This window comes from Pleurodeles waltl, chromosome 7 (genome assembly GCF_031143425.1).
Source record: "Pleurodeles waltl isolate 20211129_DDA chromosome 7, aPleWal1.hap1.20221129, whole genome shotgun sequence".
In the NCBI taxonomy this organism is placed as follows: domain Eukaryota; kingdom Metazoa; phylum Chordata; class Amphibia; order Caudata; family Salamandridae; genus Pleurodeles; species Pleurodeles waltl.
The window spans coordinates 1,041,293,803-1,041,311,475 of NC_090446.1; the positions used below are offsets into that span (position 1 = coordinate 1,041,293,803).

Consider the following 17,673-nt stretch of genomic DNA (forward strand, 5'->3'; position numbering starts at 1 on the left):
GGTGTGGCGGACTTTTGTGGATGTCGGGTTTTTGGCGGTTTGCAGTTGCGGGTCAGAATGACCGTGGCGGTTTACCGCTACCGCGGCGGTGTTATGGCGGTCTTCTGACCGGCGGTAAGCGCCTTTTACCGCCGAGTTCAGAATGACCCCCAGAATCTCCTGCTCTTCAGAAAACACATCAAGACATGGAATTTTGAACAGTAATCGGAATTCCCCCCGCCTCTCCCTCCCAGCGCCTTGAGCCCTTTACAGGTGAGTAGCGCGCTCTATAATATTTTTGACTGATTGATTGATTGATTGTCCATTCCCTCCTTGGGCTCACTAGGGCTGTATCCAGCTGCCCCTGTCCTCCTCTGCCAGCCGCAGGTAAAAAAAGTCAGTGCGGGTCTGTGTTGTGCTATGTTGTGGGGGGAGGCGATCAAAGACAAGGTGGTGGATCCCCCGAAGGCCTTTGTAGCGGTGCTGTTATGGCACGTCGTAGGTGGGGGGGCCAAGTCCACATCATGCCCCTCCTTTTGCCCCTCTTTCTCAGCGGGATCCTCCTCACGTGGCTGCGGGCTGGAATGAACTCCTGCAGGGAGGACTTTGCTGGTGATTTGTGGGGGGAGGCAGGGAAGGTCTCTGGGAGAGAGTGGTGGACCCCTCCTGGATCTGCTTCAGTGGTAGTGGTGGCAGGGGCATTAGCTTCGGTCCTCAGGCACGTCTTTATTTTACCAGCGGTCCTACTCAGTGGGCACGCAAGGCATGCCATCTCTAACAGCCAGCTAGGCCTTACCTGCCCTTGTCCAGCGCTGAGCAGAGTGCGTAATGGAAGGCACCTCTTTTTTGCCCCCGATCGGGGTGCATCACCTGGAAGGTCTCCCGGAGTTCGGTTGTCGGGGTCACATAGCTCCCCGGGCTGCCCTACCCCCGTGCAGGGCCCGCCGTCTCCTGGAGCTCCTGGATCAGGCATCCATCTCCATGCATGGCCAGACCATGCCCCCCAGAAAACAGCTTGAAACGTAACTGTTTGTGTAATCACGATGTCCTAGAAGTCTGGCAGACGTCCGTGCTGGGGAACCAGTCAGATAGCCTTAAGCTAAAAAAATGCCTTGAATTGAATTGAATTGAATTGAACTGAATACTGCATCACTTATAGGTAAGATTGTTTGATTAGTGCTCTTCAATGCATACATTGATAGAAGGATTGAATTTGCCACTAATGGGAAGAATGAAATTACCTTTGGGTCATATGATATGGTTCTATTATATCCCATCGTTCTCTCATCTTGCGCTGCACTGACCAAATCTAGTGTAATAACCTTTTGTGTGATTTTTTTTAACATAAAAAAGTGTTAAACAGAAAAGGAAGTCATTGACTATCATCAGAGTTAAAAACCAAGATACGCTTCTGGAATAATTGTACTACTGAATATCAACATCATCAGTATTGTTGCACAATAATATTGAGGACAGAATATCGAGAGACAAAATATCGAAAGGTAAGTACATATGAGAAAGTATAGCTTTACTGTTCCTAACTCCAAATCTATGTAGCTTGAAGGTATATATACTGCATAGGTACATATATGTGGAGTAAGGTATAGAAAATCTAGACTTACCTGTTGCTATTTTTTTTATTTTTCTGCCCTCTGTATTCTGTCCCTTTGATATTGTTGATTCAATGTTCACGGGGGTCACTTCCTGTAATGGTACAGCATTTAAGAATTGATGAGTCAGTATTATTTAGGATTAAGGGACACTAAAGCATATAATAGTTTCTATATATTCTTAGTTGCCAATGCACCTGGGTTAGAGATGAACGGAGATTTTATCCCTGGAGCATTTACTCTCTGGTAACTATCTGATGATGAGCTGAAGCAATCATAATACAGTTTACAATACAGCCATAGAAATCGTAACTAGTAAAAATGATGGACACACGTATTCAAAAAACTAATGCCATTGTCTCCAAGTATAGGAGAAAAGGCAACTGTGGTGCAGTACCCATTACAAACATTGTCACTAAGAGAGATATCAGGGAACGACATGGATCTGTTGTACTTACCCCTATTGTCACAACAACACATATAACTGGTAAAATAGGGCAGAAGTATGAAAGCAGAATCAGGACTTAAGTTGAAGTTTTCTATTTGATTAACATGTACAGAGTACATACTAGATGTGTAAGGAAATGCCTTCCTTGGCATGGTTACCCCCTGACTTTTTGCCTTTTGTTAATGCCAGTTATGATTGAAAGTGTGCTGGGACCCTGCTAACCAGACCCTAGCACCAGTGTTCTTTCCCTAAACTGTACTTTTGTTCCCATAATTGGCACAGCCCTGGCACACAGATAAGTCCCTTGTAAATGGTAACCCTGGTACCAAGGGCCCTGTTGCCAGGGAAGGTCCCTAAGGGCTGCAGCATGTTTTATGCCGCCCTGGGGACCCCTACCTCTGCACATGCACACTGCCTCACAGCTTGTATGTACTGGTGGGGAGAAAATGACTAAGTCGACATGGCACTCCCCTCAGAGTGCCATGCCCACCTCTCACTGCCTCTGGCATAGGTAAGTCACCCCTCTAGCAGGCCTTACAGCCCTAAGGCAGGGTGCAGTATACCACAGGTGAGGGCATATGTGCATGATCACTATGCCCCTACAGTGTCTAAGCAAAACCTTAGACATTGTAAGTGCAGGGTAGCCATAAAGAGTATATGGTCTGGGAGTTTGTCAAACACAAACTCCACAGTTCCATAATGCCTACACTGAAATCTGGGAAGTTTGGTATCAAACTTCTCAGAACAATAAATGCACACTGATGCCAGTGTACGATTTATTGTAAAATACACCCCAAGGGCATCTTAGAGATGCCCCCTGTATACCAGTCCGACTCCTAGTGCTAGGCTGACCAGTTTCTGCCAGCCTGCCACAACCAGACGAGTTTCTGGCCACATGGGATGAGTGCCTTTGTCACTCTGTGGCCAGGAACAAAGCCTGTACTGGGTGGAAGTGCTTCTCACCTCCCCCTGCAAGAACTGTAACACCTGGCGGTTAGCCTCAAAGGCTCATATGCCTATTGTCACTGCACCCCAGGGCATCCCAGCTACTGTAGATGTCCGCCCCTCTGGCCACTGCCCCCACTTTTGGCTAAAGGTTGGAGGAGATAATGAGGAAAACAAGGAGGAGCCACCCACCATTCAGGACAGCCCCTAAGGTGCACTGAGCTGAGGTGACTCCTGCCTTTAGAAATCCTCCATCTTGAGATTGGAGGATTCCCCCAATAGGAATAGGGATGTGCCCCCCTCCCCTCAGGGAGGAGGCACAAAGAGGGTGTAGCCACCCTCCAGGACAGTACCCAATGGCTACTGCCCCCAGACCTAAACACATCCCTAAATTTTGTATTTAGGGGCGACCCTGAACCCAGGAAATCAGATTCCTGCAACCTAAAGAAAGAAGAAGGACTGCTGACCTGAAAGGCCTGCAGAGACGACGGAAACACCAACTGACTTGGCCCCAGACCTACCGGCCTGTCCCCAGACTCAAAGAACTTGCACAGCAACGCATCCGACAGAGACCAGCGACCTCTGAGGACTCAGAAGACTGCCCTGAACCCGAAGGACCAAGTAACTCCCGAGAACAGCGGCACTGTTCAAAAACAGCAACAACTTTGCAACTTTTTAGCAACTTACAAAGAACTCTCTCTTCCGGCCGGAAACGTGAGACTTCTCACTCTGCACCAGACGCCCCCGGCTTGAGCTCCAGAGAACTAACACTGCAGAGAGTACTCCCAGGTGACTATGATGATGTGGGTAACCTGAGTCAAACCCCCTGAATCCCCACAGCGACACCTGCAAAGAGGATCCAGAGGCTTCCCCTGACCGCGACTGCCTGGTAACAAGGAACTCGACCCCTGGACCAAGTACTGCACCCACAGCTCCAGGACCGAGAGGGACCGCCTTCCAGTGCAGGAGTGACCAGCAGGCGGCCCTCTTCCTAACCCAGTTGGTGGCTGGCCCGAGAAGCCCCCCTGTGCCCTGCCTGCATCGCCTAAGTGACCCCCGGGTCCCTCCATTACTTTCAATAGCAAACCCGAAGCCTACTTAGCACACTGCACCCGGCCACCCCTGTGCCGCTGAGGGTGTGTTTTGTGTGCCTGTTTGTGTCCCCCCCAGTGCTTTACAAAACCCCCCTGGTCTGCTCCCCGAGGACGCAGGTACTTACCTGCTAGCAGACTGGAACCGGAGCACCCCTGTTCTTCATAGGCGCCTATGTGTTTTGGGCCCTCCTTTTAACCTCTGCACCAGACCGGCCTTGTGTTGCTGGTGCAGTGACTTTGAGGTTGCCTTGAACCCCCAACGGTGGGCTGCATATGCCCAGGAGACTGACTGTGTAAGTGCTTTACTTACCTGAGAAATTTAACCAAACTTACCTCCCCCTGGAATTGTAGATTTTTGAAGTGTCCACTTTTAAGATAGCTTATTGCCATTTTAACTAAAACTGTGTGTACTACTGCTTTGAACCAAAGTTCTGTACTTACCTGTGTGAAGTACCTCGCATTTTATGTACTTACCTCAAATCTTGAATCTTGTGGTTCTAAGATAAATTAAGAAACAATATTTTTCTACATAAAATCTATTGGCCTGGAGATAAGTCTTTAAGGGGGTCATTCATGACCGCCGGGGCCAGGGTTGGCGGGAGCACCGCCAACAGGCTGGCGGTGCCCCTCAGGGCATTCTGACCGCGGCGGTTTGGCCGCGGTCAGATGCGGAAAACCGGCGGTCTCCCGCCGGTTTTCCGCTGCCCAAATGAATCCTCCATGGCGGCGCAGCTCGCTGCGCCGCCATGGAGGATTCTGACACCCCATACCGCCATCCTGTTCCTGGCGGTTCGCCCGCCAGGAACAGGATGGCGGTATGGGGTGTTGTGGGGCCCCTGGGGGCCCCTGCAGTGCCCATGCCAATGGCATGGGCACTGCAGGGGCCCCCGTAAGAGGGCCCCACTTTGTATTTCACTTTCACTTTGCAGACACTGAAATACGCGACGGGTGCCACTGCACCCGTCGCACCTTCCCACTCCGCCGGCTCAATTCTGAGCCGGCGTCCTCGTGGGAAGGGTGTTTTGCACTGGGCTGGCGGGCGGCCTTTTGGCGGTCGCCCGCCAGCCCAGTGCAAAACCCAAAATACCCTCAGCGGTCTTTCGACCGCGGAGCGGTATTTTGGAGGGGGGAACTCTGGCGGGCGGCCTCCGCCGCCCGCCAGGTTGAGAATCACCCCCTAAGTGTCTGTTCCTCATTTATTGCCAGTGTGTGTACAACAAATGCTTAACACTACCCTCTGATAAGCCTACTGCTCGACCACACTACCACAAAATAGAGCATTAGTATGATCTACTTTTGCCACTATCAACCTCTAAGGGGAACCCTTGGACTCTGTGCACACTATCTCTCCCTTTGAGATAGCATATACAGGGCCAACTTCCTACAAGATGCATAATTAAATGTCAAAATATTTTCACTCTCATATGTTTGTAGAGTTGGAGAAGAATGTATTCTTTATAGGAGTTAAGAAACTATTAGGCTGCCCACAAACCTATACTGACCCTACTATACAAGGAGCCCTGGTAAATGAGTGCTGTGCAGCATATTGTCATGTTCTGATTCTTATGCTCCCAAACAAAACAAGGAATGTAATGCTCTGAATGAAGTCGTTGAGTGTGCACCCTGATTAGATATGGAAAGTGACTTAAAAAGTATGAGGTTCTTTTAGAAGCCATCAATAAAAGTGTTAGAGATTCATGCTAAGGGATGGGTACAACAAGTAAATGTATGGAGGTATCAATCAGTGTCTCAAGGTGAGTGTCATACTTTTCCTCAATAAAGGCTAAACATTTGGACCTGTGTGGTACTAATGTGACCCTGAAAATGGTGTTTACAAGCAATTTCATACCAAGAGTGCCATTAGTCTTTTGATATAGGGAAGTGAGCATTGCCCACCATCTACAAAAGCAGAGAAAGGCCACAGGGTAGGATATGGTCCCAGCTGGGTAAAGGTTGGCCAGAAAGAAGTCCCATTCGAAAACAAAAGTGGGAATGGACTGCTCTTTGAAAGATCCAATGTAATACCAATTCACAAAAAAAGAGAGCACCATGATCATATGCTGGCTCAAATTCTTCTAGTGAAATATATTTGTAAAGAAAAGTCCATACTCGATTGAAATTGAAATTATTGCATATCACATACTCTACAAAGTTAAGCAACAAAAGGGCATTTCCTTGGAAAGTTTAATTAAGAGGTGGGGGAAATGTGCAAATTATTTCTTTCATTAGGCCCTTGCAAGAAGGATGGAATGATGAACATGGTGATCAGTGATTTCCCCTTTGAGGAGAGGCCCAAAGAGATGTCTGTGAAATGCATTTCTGGTGAAATTCTTTGTGTTACGCTTAATCTATTGTTCAACTACAAACAATGTGAACTGAAAGGACATGTATAATAAAGTGGGGCTCTCTCACAAGGAAGAACTCCTATTGAGAGTAATAATCAAATAGTTAATATTTTAGTGATTGAGCAAAATGGGAGGGAACTGAGTGGGACATGGATGTCTGAGGTAGCTTCTATTCCCCATTGCATGAGTCCTTTGTCCAAACTGGTTACACTTTTCTCCAAAGGGGCAGTCTGATGCTTGGCATGGGAGACAGACTTGTTTCTATATCATTGTCAGACCGCAATGCAAACCATGGTCCAAAAGGTGTCTCGGCCAGTGACGCAACACCGCATATATGCGGTTGGTGATAAAGCTATTAAACTACTGGCCTAGTTTGACAAAAGGCAACAGTGGAGCAACTGGGTGTTAGAGGTGCAAACACTGACAGGCAACTTGGGCCCATATTTATACTTTTTGACGCAAAACTGCGCTAACGCAGTTTTGCATCAAAAAAATTAGCGCCGGCTAACGCCATTCTGAAGCGCCATGCGGGCGCCGTATTTAAGCAATGACGTTAGCCGGCGTTAGCCGCCGGCGCTGCCTGGTGTGCGTTGAAAAAAACGACGTACACCAGGCAGCGCCGGGAGGGGGATATGGAGCTTGGGCGTGAAAAAATGGGGCAAGTCAGGCTGAGGCAAATTTTTCGCCTCAACCCGATTTGCGCCATTTTTTTCCACTCCCAACCCCCATAGAAATGACTCCTGTCTTAGCAAAGACAGGAGTCATGCCCCCTTGCCCAATGGCCATGCCCAGGGGACTTCTGTCCCCTGGGCATGGTCATTGGGCATAGTGGCATGTAGGGTGGCACAAATCAGGCCCCCCTATGCCACAAAAAAAAAAAAAAAAAATTACTTACCTGAACTTACCTTAATGTCCCTGGGATGGGTCCCTCCAGCCTTGGGTGTCCTCCTGGGGTGGGCAAGGGTGAAAGGGGGGGTCGCTGGGGGCATGGAAGGGCACCTCTGGGCTCCTTCAGAGCCCACAGGTCCCTTAACGCCTGCCTTTTGCAGGCGCTAAAAAACGGCGCAAAAGCGGGCGTACGTCATTTTTTTTGACCCGCCCACTCCTGGGCGTGAATTTTGCCCGGGAGTGTAAATACGGCGCACATGCCGCGGAGTCACTTTTTTAGACGGGAACGCCTACCTTGCATATAATTAACGCAAAGTAGGTGTCCACGCTAAAAAAGGACGCAAACTCCATGGACTTTGGCGCTAGACGCGTCTAACGCCAAAGTATAAATATGTAGCTACTTTTGCGTCGGAATTGCGTCAAAAAAACGACGCAATTCCGGCGCAAACGGAGTATAAATATGCCCCTAGGTGCGTGAGCGTCAGCATATAGTTGCATTTGTGGCTTACTATGTCCAAATTTACACCTCTTCAGTGAAAACTACTGTGGAAGAGTCCACTGAATTCGTCGCTGACATCCATAAGCCAACCCTATTGACAGAGGACCGGAAATTCGTCAAAGAGGAGATTACGGAGGAGGAAATTATGGCTGACAACACCTTGGGTTATAACTGTGTGTCACTGAAGGACTAGTGCAGGATGAATTATTTGCTCAGCCAGTAGAACTCCCTTAAGTTTAATGCTGTGAGTGAAATCGTGGGGAGCTCAATTACTCAAGAACGGTGAAAGGAGATTTGAAAAGGCTTATCTGGGCGTATTGTTTGTTTTTGTAAAGTGAGATAAACCTGATAAGGATCATTTGAATGATGCGCATGCAGTGGTGTTGTGGCTATTCTGGTGGTTGATATTACTGAAGTTTGCAGGAAGTGCAAAAAAGGCCCAGGAAGCATGGGTCATGTTTCTAAGTGATTTTCAGGGCATCAACAACAGCTTCTATGTTTGCAGTTTCTGTGCTGCAACAGAAAATCCGATTGGTAGACATAACTAAAACTGTGGTGGCTGATGTGAGGTGGAAGATGCCACTGCTCACTTCAGAACATTTGACCAGTAGGTCAAAGTATTTTTAAATAGTGCGATGACATCCTCTACAATCAGTCTCTATGCCCCTAGCATCCTTTGCTTATTGCCATCCTACCCACATCTAATAGCTTTTGACTTTAGAAATGCCCAGCAGGTGCTGACCATGAGATGGGGCCTTTGGACATGTCTTCTGCCTAGTTCCTTGCCCCCAGTGCCCACTGAGTATAGTATCTCCCTTAGTATAATGTTTCCCGTACCGACTGGATTTGACTTGGTGTTTGATTGAGAGTATTTTTGTATCCTTGCATATAAATTACGTTCTATAGGAATTTCGATAGAAGGTGTGTGTTTGCCCACCTGTTCCTTACCTTTCCTCCCCTCTTGACCAAGGTGCATTCACCTTTCGAAGATGAACTTTGAGGGGGCATATTTTGCTTCTGGAAAGTTTATGCACAAATATTGTACATGACCAATGTTACAGGCAATCCAAAACTGCCCTTCTCTGTGGCTGATTGCAATGCAAGTATGTAGAAGTGAGGGATTGGGCATTATAGTGCTCAGTATACACTGGCAAGAGGCATGATTTGTGTCATAGGGTAGATGAACATTAATGTAATCTCACAGAATTTGCTTTGAAAGAAAACATTTTTATACAGTATTAAATGCTGATACTTTGGCTACCTATAACCATTTATTAGGAGTGACTGCAGTCACCTTTAGCTGTCTGCCAGAATTCGTCTTATCAGCACACACAGACATACACAGAGTGGCTTTAGGTCAGACTTCTTCAGCCTCTGCCTGATTTTGCAGGTATACATTTTGCAGTGGTGATTCAAAAGTTTGTTCCTGCTCAGTATCATATGTACACCACGTGGTCAAACTAAAAGGCAGTTAAAGGAAGTTAAACAGTTTGTTAATTATAGCTCTGTTGGGAAAATAGTTTAAGCTAGGATGGCAATGAGAATAGAAGCTTTAGTGCCAGTTAATTTTGCCTTGTTAAGCCTCACATTTCAAATACATCAGTTGCTAGGATAAATGACAATTGAAAGGAAAGAACAAGCACAAGTCTACAAACCGAGTCCAGGGCATCATTGTGTTAGAAAACAAACCCTGGCACATAGTGTCAAAGCCTATGCTTTCATTTTAGTTTTGTCTGGAAACAGCTTTACAGAGCTCATGTCACCAATAAACAAGACATCCATTGCTTGAATAAAACAATACTCTGGCTATGTGTCTGCCATAGCATATAACAGTAGGAAAATATACAGACCCAGGCATTGGATCAACACCAGTCTGCTGTTTGTTTAGATGAGTTTTCTTTGGCCATCCAGCTCAATATGCAAACAACACTCTCCATTGCTATTTTCCAAAGACACATTCCTCCCAGTTATTGCTCTACTGATTCCCCAACTGTTAGACATGACAACCTTAGAGGGGTTTTCCCTCATACTTTTTGCCTTTCCTTCTCCATTTAACTGAACCTGTTTTTGTTGGACTTAGGACTGTGGGCACTTTTATACTGCAAACCAGTGCTAAAGTGCTTGTGCTCGCTCCCTAAAACGTGTTAGGGTGGTATATACCTAATTGGCATATTTAATTTACTACCTAGTATAGTGGCACTACCTCTACCCAGGGGCCTGTAGATTAAATGCTACTCGTAGGCCTATTGGACTGATTGTGCCACCCTCCTAAATAGCCCTTCAAACGTGTTTCAGACCTGCCATTCCAAACCTTTTTGCCAGGCCCAAACCTTCCTTTTTAATATGTATAAGCTACCTCAAGAGTAGACGCTGGACAGGCCAGAGGGCAGGATTCAATGTATTTAAAATGTTGGACATGTACATTTAAGTTTTACGAATCCTGTTAGTGAAAAACTCTTTAACTTGCTTTTCACTACTGCAGAGCCTATTTCTCCCATAGAATAACATCAGAGTTGCCCTATTATTACATTTTATAAGTATAAGTTCTTAATGGGACAAGGTAATTAGTTCATGTTTGGTGTCTTTCGAATTGAGGTGAAAAGTCCTATTTGGTTGTGAAGTTGCGTTTTTGCTCACAATTTTAAAAATGTCACTTTTAGAAAGTTGGCATTTTTCTGCCCTTAGCCCCTTTGTGCCTCTAGCCTGGCCTGGGTTACATTAGTGGTGTGTAACTTAGTTAGACTTTGTGAATTCCCTCCCAGACAGTCACACAATAGAAGGATTAGGTGTGCCTGAGTGGGCCTTCTGCTGGTGGAATAGGGGGCAGAGCTGAGCACAGCCCCACTTCAACTTGAATAGTCTGTGCTCTGCGTTCACACAAAGGGCCTAACGACCCTGCATTGTCACTTCAGCCAGCTTGGATCAAGGGGCCGGGAGGCAGGAAATTCCACCCACTTCAAAGCCATTGTCGAGAAGCTTCTGCCACCTTCCAGAACCAGGGCACCAGTGTATAAAATAAGGACCTCAGACACCAAGTCTTCAGTACACCTCTGGACATGTGGATAGTTTGCCAGGAATAAGGACTGCTGTGCTGATACAAGGGTGGTCACTCTGTGGACTGCTGCTCTACAGGGAACTGCTGACCTGCTGTGCTGACGTGATGCCTCTTATCCTCTTGCCTGGGTAAGAAGAATTGGACCTGCAACCTATCTTGAACCCAGGACCCCAGAGCGACTCAAAGGGCTAGTCTGCTGGCCTCCTGATCTGAGCCTCAGGGACAGAAAAGTCTCCCCAACAGCTCCTGGACCTGTCTTCAGTGAGTTCCTGACCCTCAAGTGGTGCCCCTCAGATCCTGAACCCTTGGTGTTGCTCAGCGGACTCTTATTTCAAGCTTTTGGGCTCTTCAAGACTGCGAATGATCCCATTTGTACCGAAACTGAGCTGCTGGCACTGAAATTCAGCGCTAGCAGCTGCCAGCCAGTCTCTTTACACAACAAGCATCATTCACCCCCGGAGGACCGCCAGCACAAAGCACCAGCTCCTTGCGCCATGCTGACCACTGCCCGTGATGCTCTCCTTGTTCTCTGTGACCCTCTCCAGTGTGAACTGGACTCCTGGCACAAAACTTGAGAAGGTAAACCTTCAGAGGTACTAATCTGGGACTGTATCTGACCTGCGCTCCATCACGTATGGCCTGAACATTTGACATTAACCCAATTTAGAGAGATCAGATTGCTGCGTTTGATGCTGTATTCTTTTAGGTGCTACATTGCAGTTTATTCTTTAAAACTTCATACCTCATTCTACTCATTGGATTTTTGTCATTTTGGTATTGTTTTATTTACTTAATTAAGTTCCATTTTTCTAACTTGCTGTAGGATCTTTTAGTTTGGTGTTTTCACTGTTTTTTTGTTTGAAGTGTTGCACATTTTCTTAACACATTGCCTCTTAGTTAGACAGCCAAGTTGGGTTTGCTTGTCCCTTACTCGACTGCGACTGTGCTTCCTGCTTGACCAGATCTCACACACTAGTTAACCAGTAGCCCAATTTGTAACCTTGTTCTACCTCACTCAACGCATACTCCAAAAGAGTCTAAAAAGCACACAAGCCACATTGCTTTGAAGATTTCTACCTTGTGTATTGCCCCCAACACACTCCACACAATGTTTCTTTATGTATTTCCAATGTCTGTACCATGTTTTCTCTCAGGTTTACAGTGCTGGTGACGTGGACCACTACATAGAAATAAGCAGCACAGCACTGAATATGGCAGGTTGTGCAGAAACACAGAAGACAATCTGTCACATTTGTGCATACCTTTGTTTGCATGCATTAGCATATTAAAGCCAGACCTAGTGTCTTCGCCAATGTTAGTTCTGGAGATTAAAGGGATATTTTAGAACTCTACAGTCGCATGCGCAACCACAAACAAAATTGAGTACATAATACTGGATGGATACATTTCTACATAAATATCAGTCACTACCATATTTGCATAAAACTGGGCCAGTGATTGCAAAGCAAATTAGTTTGAAGGCAAGCCATTAGCAGCTAAGTGTTTGTACCCTCGTGAAATTATAGGCTCTGCGTTTGCACTGACCTTAAATCATCTTAGAGGGCATTCATAATCAGTGAATCAACTGCCTCTCTGACTTGGTGCACTGAACTGTGTTATTCCTCTATCTTCATTTGAGATACGAAAGGTGATACACCATTGTGGGCAAGAAATCAATTTAGTTTGCAAGGAAGACCCTTGATTGTTTAATATTATATATTTTGCTTGGAAACAGATGTAGTTATTGATGACTGTGGTAAAATATTTTTTGTATTGATGAACAGTGATAATAATGTGGGAATATCTGCTCTAGAGATTTACATGTTTTTGAAAAAAAAAAAAGTGTCATAAAAAAGATAAAAACATAAAAAAGTACTGTGGGACCAGGTATCGGAAAAAAACATTCAAAATGCACTTAGCATTACGACCCCAAAAAAAGGTCAGAATTAGTGTTTAGGTTAAGAAGAAACAGCTCTTAGTGGTGTGGTTTTATGTCCACTGCACCTTGTGTGCAAGGAAGAAGCAAGCAAGGCTAGAGAGCTTGAATGCAATGCAGATGAAAAACAGGTAAGAATAAATATAACAAGCATTTGCAATGCAACGGGTCTCTTGCGTTTGCTCATGTTAGAGCTGATCGCGCTGTAAACTCCTAACCCGACTTTTCACTTATCGGGCAAAAGTGCATTTATGTACATAACCCGAAAAAGTTAAATTAACTATGTAAAGCTCTCGACTTCTGCCAAGCGAGATCGCGCTCGTAAATTAGAGAAAAAGAAGTCCACGAGCCCGATGGAAAACAGCGAGCGTCGCATGTTTTCGGTACTTGGTCGCTGCGCTCGAGGAGGGCTAGCCACCGGAAAAGGCATGACGTATGTGTGCCTTCGACTAATGAAAGCAAGCAGATTTTATTAGGCAAGCCCACGAACCAATAAAAAACACTGACGTGACATTGACAGGGCTCCGAGCCCTTTTCTAAACACTAAAGTGTCTCGCTGCGATACGCATGCGCGAGCGCATGCAACGCAGGCTCGGCCATAAAAAGGGCACTGGAGGGGAGAGCAAATGGCTGTTTGTTAAAGAGGGAGCGTGAATAGTTAGAGAATGCACCACAAAGTAACATATGGGCAGGCCAGGAGGAACAGAGGATGATAACTACGAGTCACAAGCGGACAAATGTGAACAAAGATGGGAAATGGTTGGTCTCCCCCCCGGGTGAAAGGCAATAGTGTGTGGTCAGTGGCTTCTCTAATTTTTTCGCGTGACGAGGATAGAGTTTTAGTAAGTTAATTTAGATAAACTTGAAGATTCTGATGACTAGGATTTCGACGTCATCTGATTGTAAGTTCAGCAATGAAACACTTCTTTTTTTCCAGTAAGTCGTGCTGTAAAGCAAATAACGCTCACTCTTGCCTTTTCTCATTAAAATGCTGAGCATGTAATTGCAGATGTCACAGACCTGCCAATCTGGAGATAATCTTCATAGTGCGATTGTACAGAAAAGGGAGCGTGGGGCTTTGGATGCCCCACTCTGCTTAAACACCCCTCACCTGTCGTCCTTTGCCTTCAAACTCACAGCGAGAATTATTTAGCAAAAGTATTAAAATCTGGGCTGGAAAACCATGCTAGGAAAGAGGTTTCAGCTGACGGTGGCAGGGTTGCCGTGTGATGAGGTATGAAACCGAGTGTCTCACGGTTACATCGTGTGAGTTCCTTCAGAGGGTCTGATGTCACCCCACGCTGTTTTTGCTCTGAAATACTCATGAAATGCCTTTGATTTGTATCTCCTTCCATTTTTTGTTGCCAGGACTGTCGCTGGTCGTTGGACTTGTGCTGTATATATCAAGCATCAACGATGAGATGTTGAACAGGACAAAGGACTCCGAGGCTTTCTTCGGATACAAATATGGATGGTCATTTGCCTTTGCTGCCATTTCTTTTCTTCTAACTGAGGTAAAGTGCCCAGGTCACACGTTATTTCTCTGATTTTTCAAAACTCGGTAATTTCAGGTGACACTGCATACTTTCTGAATGTGCTGAAGACGTAAAAATAATTATTGTCAATTAGAAAAACTTAGTTTAAACTTTCACTTCTAACCAGGATATGTTGGAATACCTTCTTTCATTTATGTGGCAAATATCAAATGCACAAATCTGATGCCGAATACACATTTACGCTGAGTTTTATGTATGTGTCAACTCCATATTGTTTTGTAGCTCTGCATTCAGACAGTTCACAAACAACATTAAATAAACCTTAGGGGAGCCTATATCTGAGGATAGGAGAAGTGCAGCCTTAGTCAAACATGCCAACTCATGCAGTGCCAGCGTGTGTCACTCGATATTGGACACGGCTCAGCGTTGCCCACCCTGCAGCCCCGCCATCAGCAGCAGCTGCAAACCTATAACAATAAAACGATAATAACTATGAGTAAGATTTATGGAAAGTGCGAAAAAATTATGCAAATAAATCACTTAGAATTCTTTGCACCATTTTTTCGTCCCCCCTAATGGGGGAAGGCCCCCTTTGCATACATTATGCCTGGTGCAGACATAACGTGGCGCAAAGGGTTACAAAGTGGTGCAGTGCATGCATTGTGCCCCTTGGTAAATTTGGCGCTGTGATTTTTACCTCGTTGGGCCACTATAGTGTAAAAATATGACACTAATATGGCACACGGAGGTGCTAGGGGCTCTTAAAAATTCCCCTATGTTTATTATCATTTTATTGTTAAAGCGGTAGGGCCATGGAGCATGAGAGGGACGGAGAGGGAGTGCACAGCACTCCCCTCAGTGGGCATGTGTGTTTCTCCAGCCGTCTCGGCCTGGCCAAGCACACATGAGCACTGGGCTCTCTCCAACCCTCCACTGTGTTTCTGGGTTGGGAAGAGCAGGCAGAGACTCCCAGTCTGCCTCAGAACACCATGCCAGGGTGCTCCAGCCAATCCAAACACTGCTTTCATGCTGTAAGCAGCATAAGAACAGCATTCAGATTGGCTGCAGGGAAGGCAGGGAGCCTGTGCATGCAGTGGAGGCTGAAGAGCGGCGCGGTGGGGAATCAGATAATTGATTTTTTTATTATTTTTGTTTCTCCTTTTACCCAATCCCCCCCCGTCACGCACCGCCCTCCCCTTTTCCACACTGCGAGCCGCTCCTGCTCTTCATACTTTCACCTCGTGAAGAGCCAATATCAAACTGTGAGCAGAGGGTGAGCTGGAAAGACCTGCAGGAGTGGGTATCTAGCTTGTGCGTGTGTGTTTAGGCTTTGTACATGCACAATCACGCATGGCTTCAGATCCAGCTTGCCATGTTCTGGGCTCATAGTAAACTGCTTCAGAAGTCTTTGGATCATATTTATCAAGGGTTTGTGCCACCCTTGCGCCAAGCAAAGGGGCGCAGGGCCATGCAAAACCTGTAATGATATGAGGCTTGGTAAATCTGTAGTAATGCAAGGCAGTGCAAGTCTCTGCCCTGCATTTCTCTGCCTCAGGGAGGCATCCTATGGTGGGGCATGGGTGTTCCTATTCATCTACCCATGGATTCTGAAGCACTCCTAGATTTACCAATACTTGTAGATGTGGTAATGGGTCAGAATGCTATGCATTACCAGGGGAGGCGTAACAAGGAGAATTCTTTTTTCTCCTAATTTTTTCTGCTTTCTGCAGCACACATAATAAGAGGAAAAAGCCTCAGAGGATTGTTTTTGTTCATGTAGCTGTCCCTTCCAGCACAAAACAATCCTGCCTGTGAAGCAGGCACCCTTGCACCATGGTGCCATGGTGCAAGGGTGCCTGCATTGGCACTAGGCAGCAGTTTGTGTGCCAGCGCAGGCAGGGAGCAGGAATGTGACATATCTCCAGACAGGGTGCATTCCTGCCTTCTCCCTTTCATGCAGCTCAGCAAGGTGACTTGTTGTGTTGCGTCAAATAATGATAAATATGGCCCTTTGTGTTTTGGGGATGATTCGGAGTGAGTGCGTATGTGGCACCCAGCACCAAATTCTGGCCATCTTTTTTTCCCTGGCCCCTTTATAGATGTTTGAGGTGTGATAGACCCCCTTGTCGAGGCCCCTATCTTCTCCATGGCCGTTTATCCTCTCTCATATGCAGTGCTGGAGAGTAGGGGATCACACCAGATCGCCATTCCAACTGCTATGTCTGGCTGATCTAGGGATCGACCCAACCCAGGGAACATGCTGAATGTGTCCTTGTGTCATTTTCTGGTAAAAGAACCCATTTCAGCAGAGCCTGTATGTTGTCTGCATTCCATTTGTTTGGTGTAGCAAAGTGCAGGTGGCATCCCTCTCTTTGTTTGAGTATAAATCTGGATGGGACCTACCTGAAGCCTAAAACCTAGGTGCCAAAGCAATAGAAAAAAACAAAGGTGCACAGTATTTTTACAAGTACTTAACTGAAACTATGGTTTGGAGGTAGGTTTTTAACTTTGTTCAACTCCCTATGTAAGAGATGTGCTTCCACTCTAAGAGTGCAAGAGTTATCTGTCATTATGAATAATCGCCCAAATATTTACGTAAATGGTACCAATTTTTTTATTGAGTTCTTCTATACCACTACTCATCCCATTTTAGGATTTAGGAACACTTTACATCACACACAGATGCACAATAAATAATACACTTGTGTACATCAAAGTACAGGTAATGTTACATATGGCAACTACGGCTCTAACGTATAATATGTAGGAATCACATATCATCTATACTTGTAGACATTATGAGGCATATTTAGAGGCCCATAGTGCCACCTTAGCACCGACATAGCAAAAACTTTTAGATTCTAAACCGGCACTAAAGTGGCTTTTCTGCCATGTCATATTTAGAAAGTGGCACATTGCATGCATTGCACAACTTTGTAGCCCCTGCATCACATAATGCCTGCGCCAAGCATAATGTATGCAGGGGGGTTCTGGCGCTAGGAGACGCACAAAACTGGTGCAGTGAACTTTAAAAGATTTTACTGCGCCATTTTTAAGGTCTGGTCAGAGCAGGCGTTAAAATGACGCTCCCATAGTAACCTATGGGCCTCCTTGCACTTTGCAGCATTAGCATCAACATTTTTTACGCTAGTGTAGCATAGATTTTGACGCTATTTTGCCAATGACGCCATGGTACGCTGTATTATGAATACGGTGCAATCATTGTGTCGTTAGATGCTGGTTGAGGTTGCTAGAAAAGTGGCACGTTGTAGCTGATCCACCACTTTTTCTTAAATATGGGCCATTATGTTAAAAGTGAACGGTCAGGGGAAACAGAAAGTGAGGATAAAAAAAATCTAACACAGTGATTGTGGTTAT

General features: G+C 45.8%; 1 protein-coding gene across 1 annotated transcript in view; it reads left to right on the plus strand.

The window, feature by feature from the left end:
• CACNG5 (calcium voltage-gated channel auxiliary subunit gamma 5) overlaps nucleotides 1-17,673 on the plus strand; it is a 315,051-nt gene that overhangs the window by 279,247 nt on the left and 18,131 nt on the right. Inside the window, exon 5 of the mRNA XM_069199889.1 lies at nucleotides 14,168-14,313. Within this exon, the coding sequence (XP_069055990.1) occupies nucleotides 14,168-14,313 (146 nt within the window). The remainder of the gene's footprint in view (nucleotides 1-14,167; nucleotides 14,314-17,673) is intronic.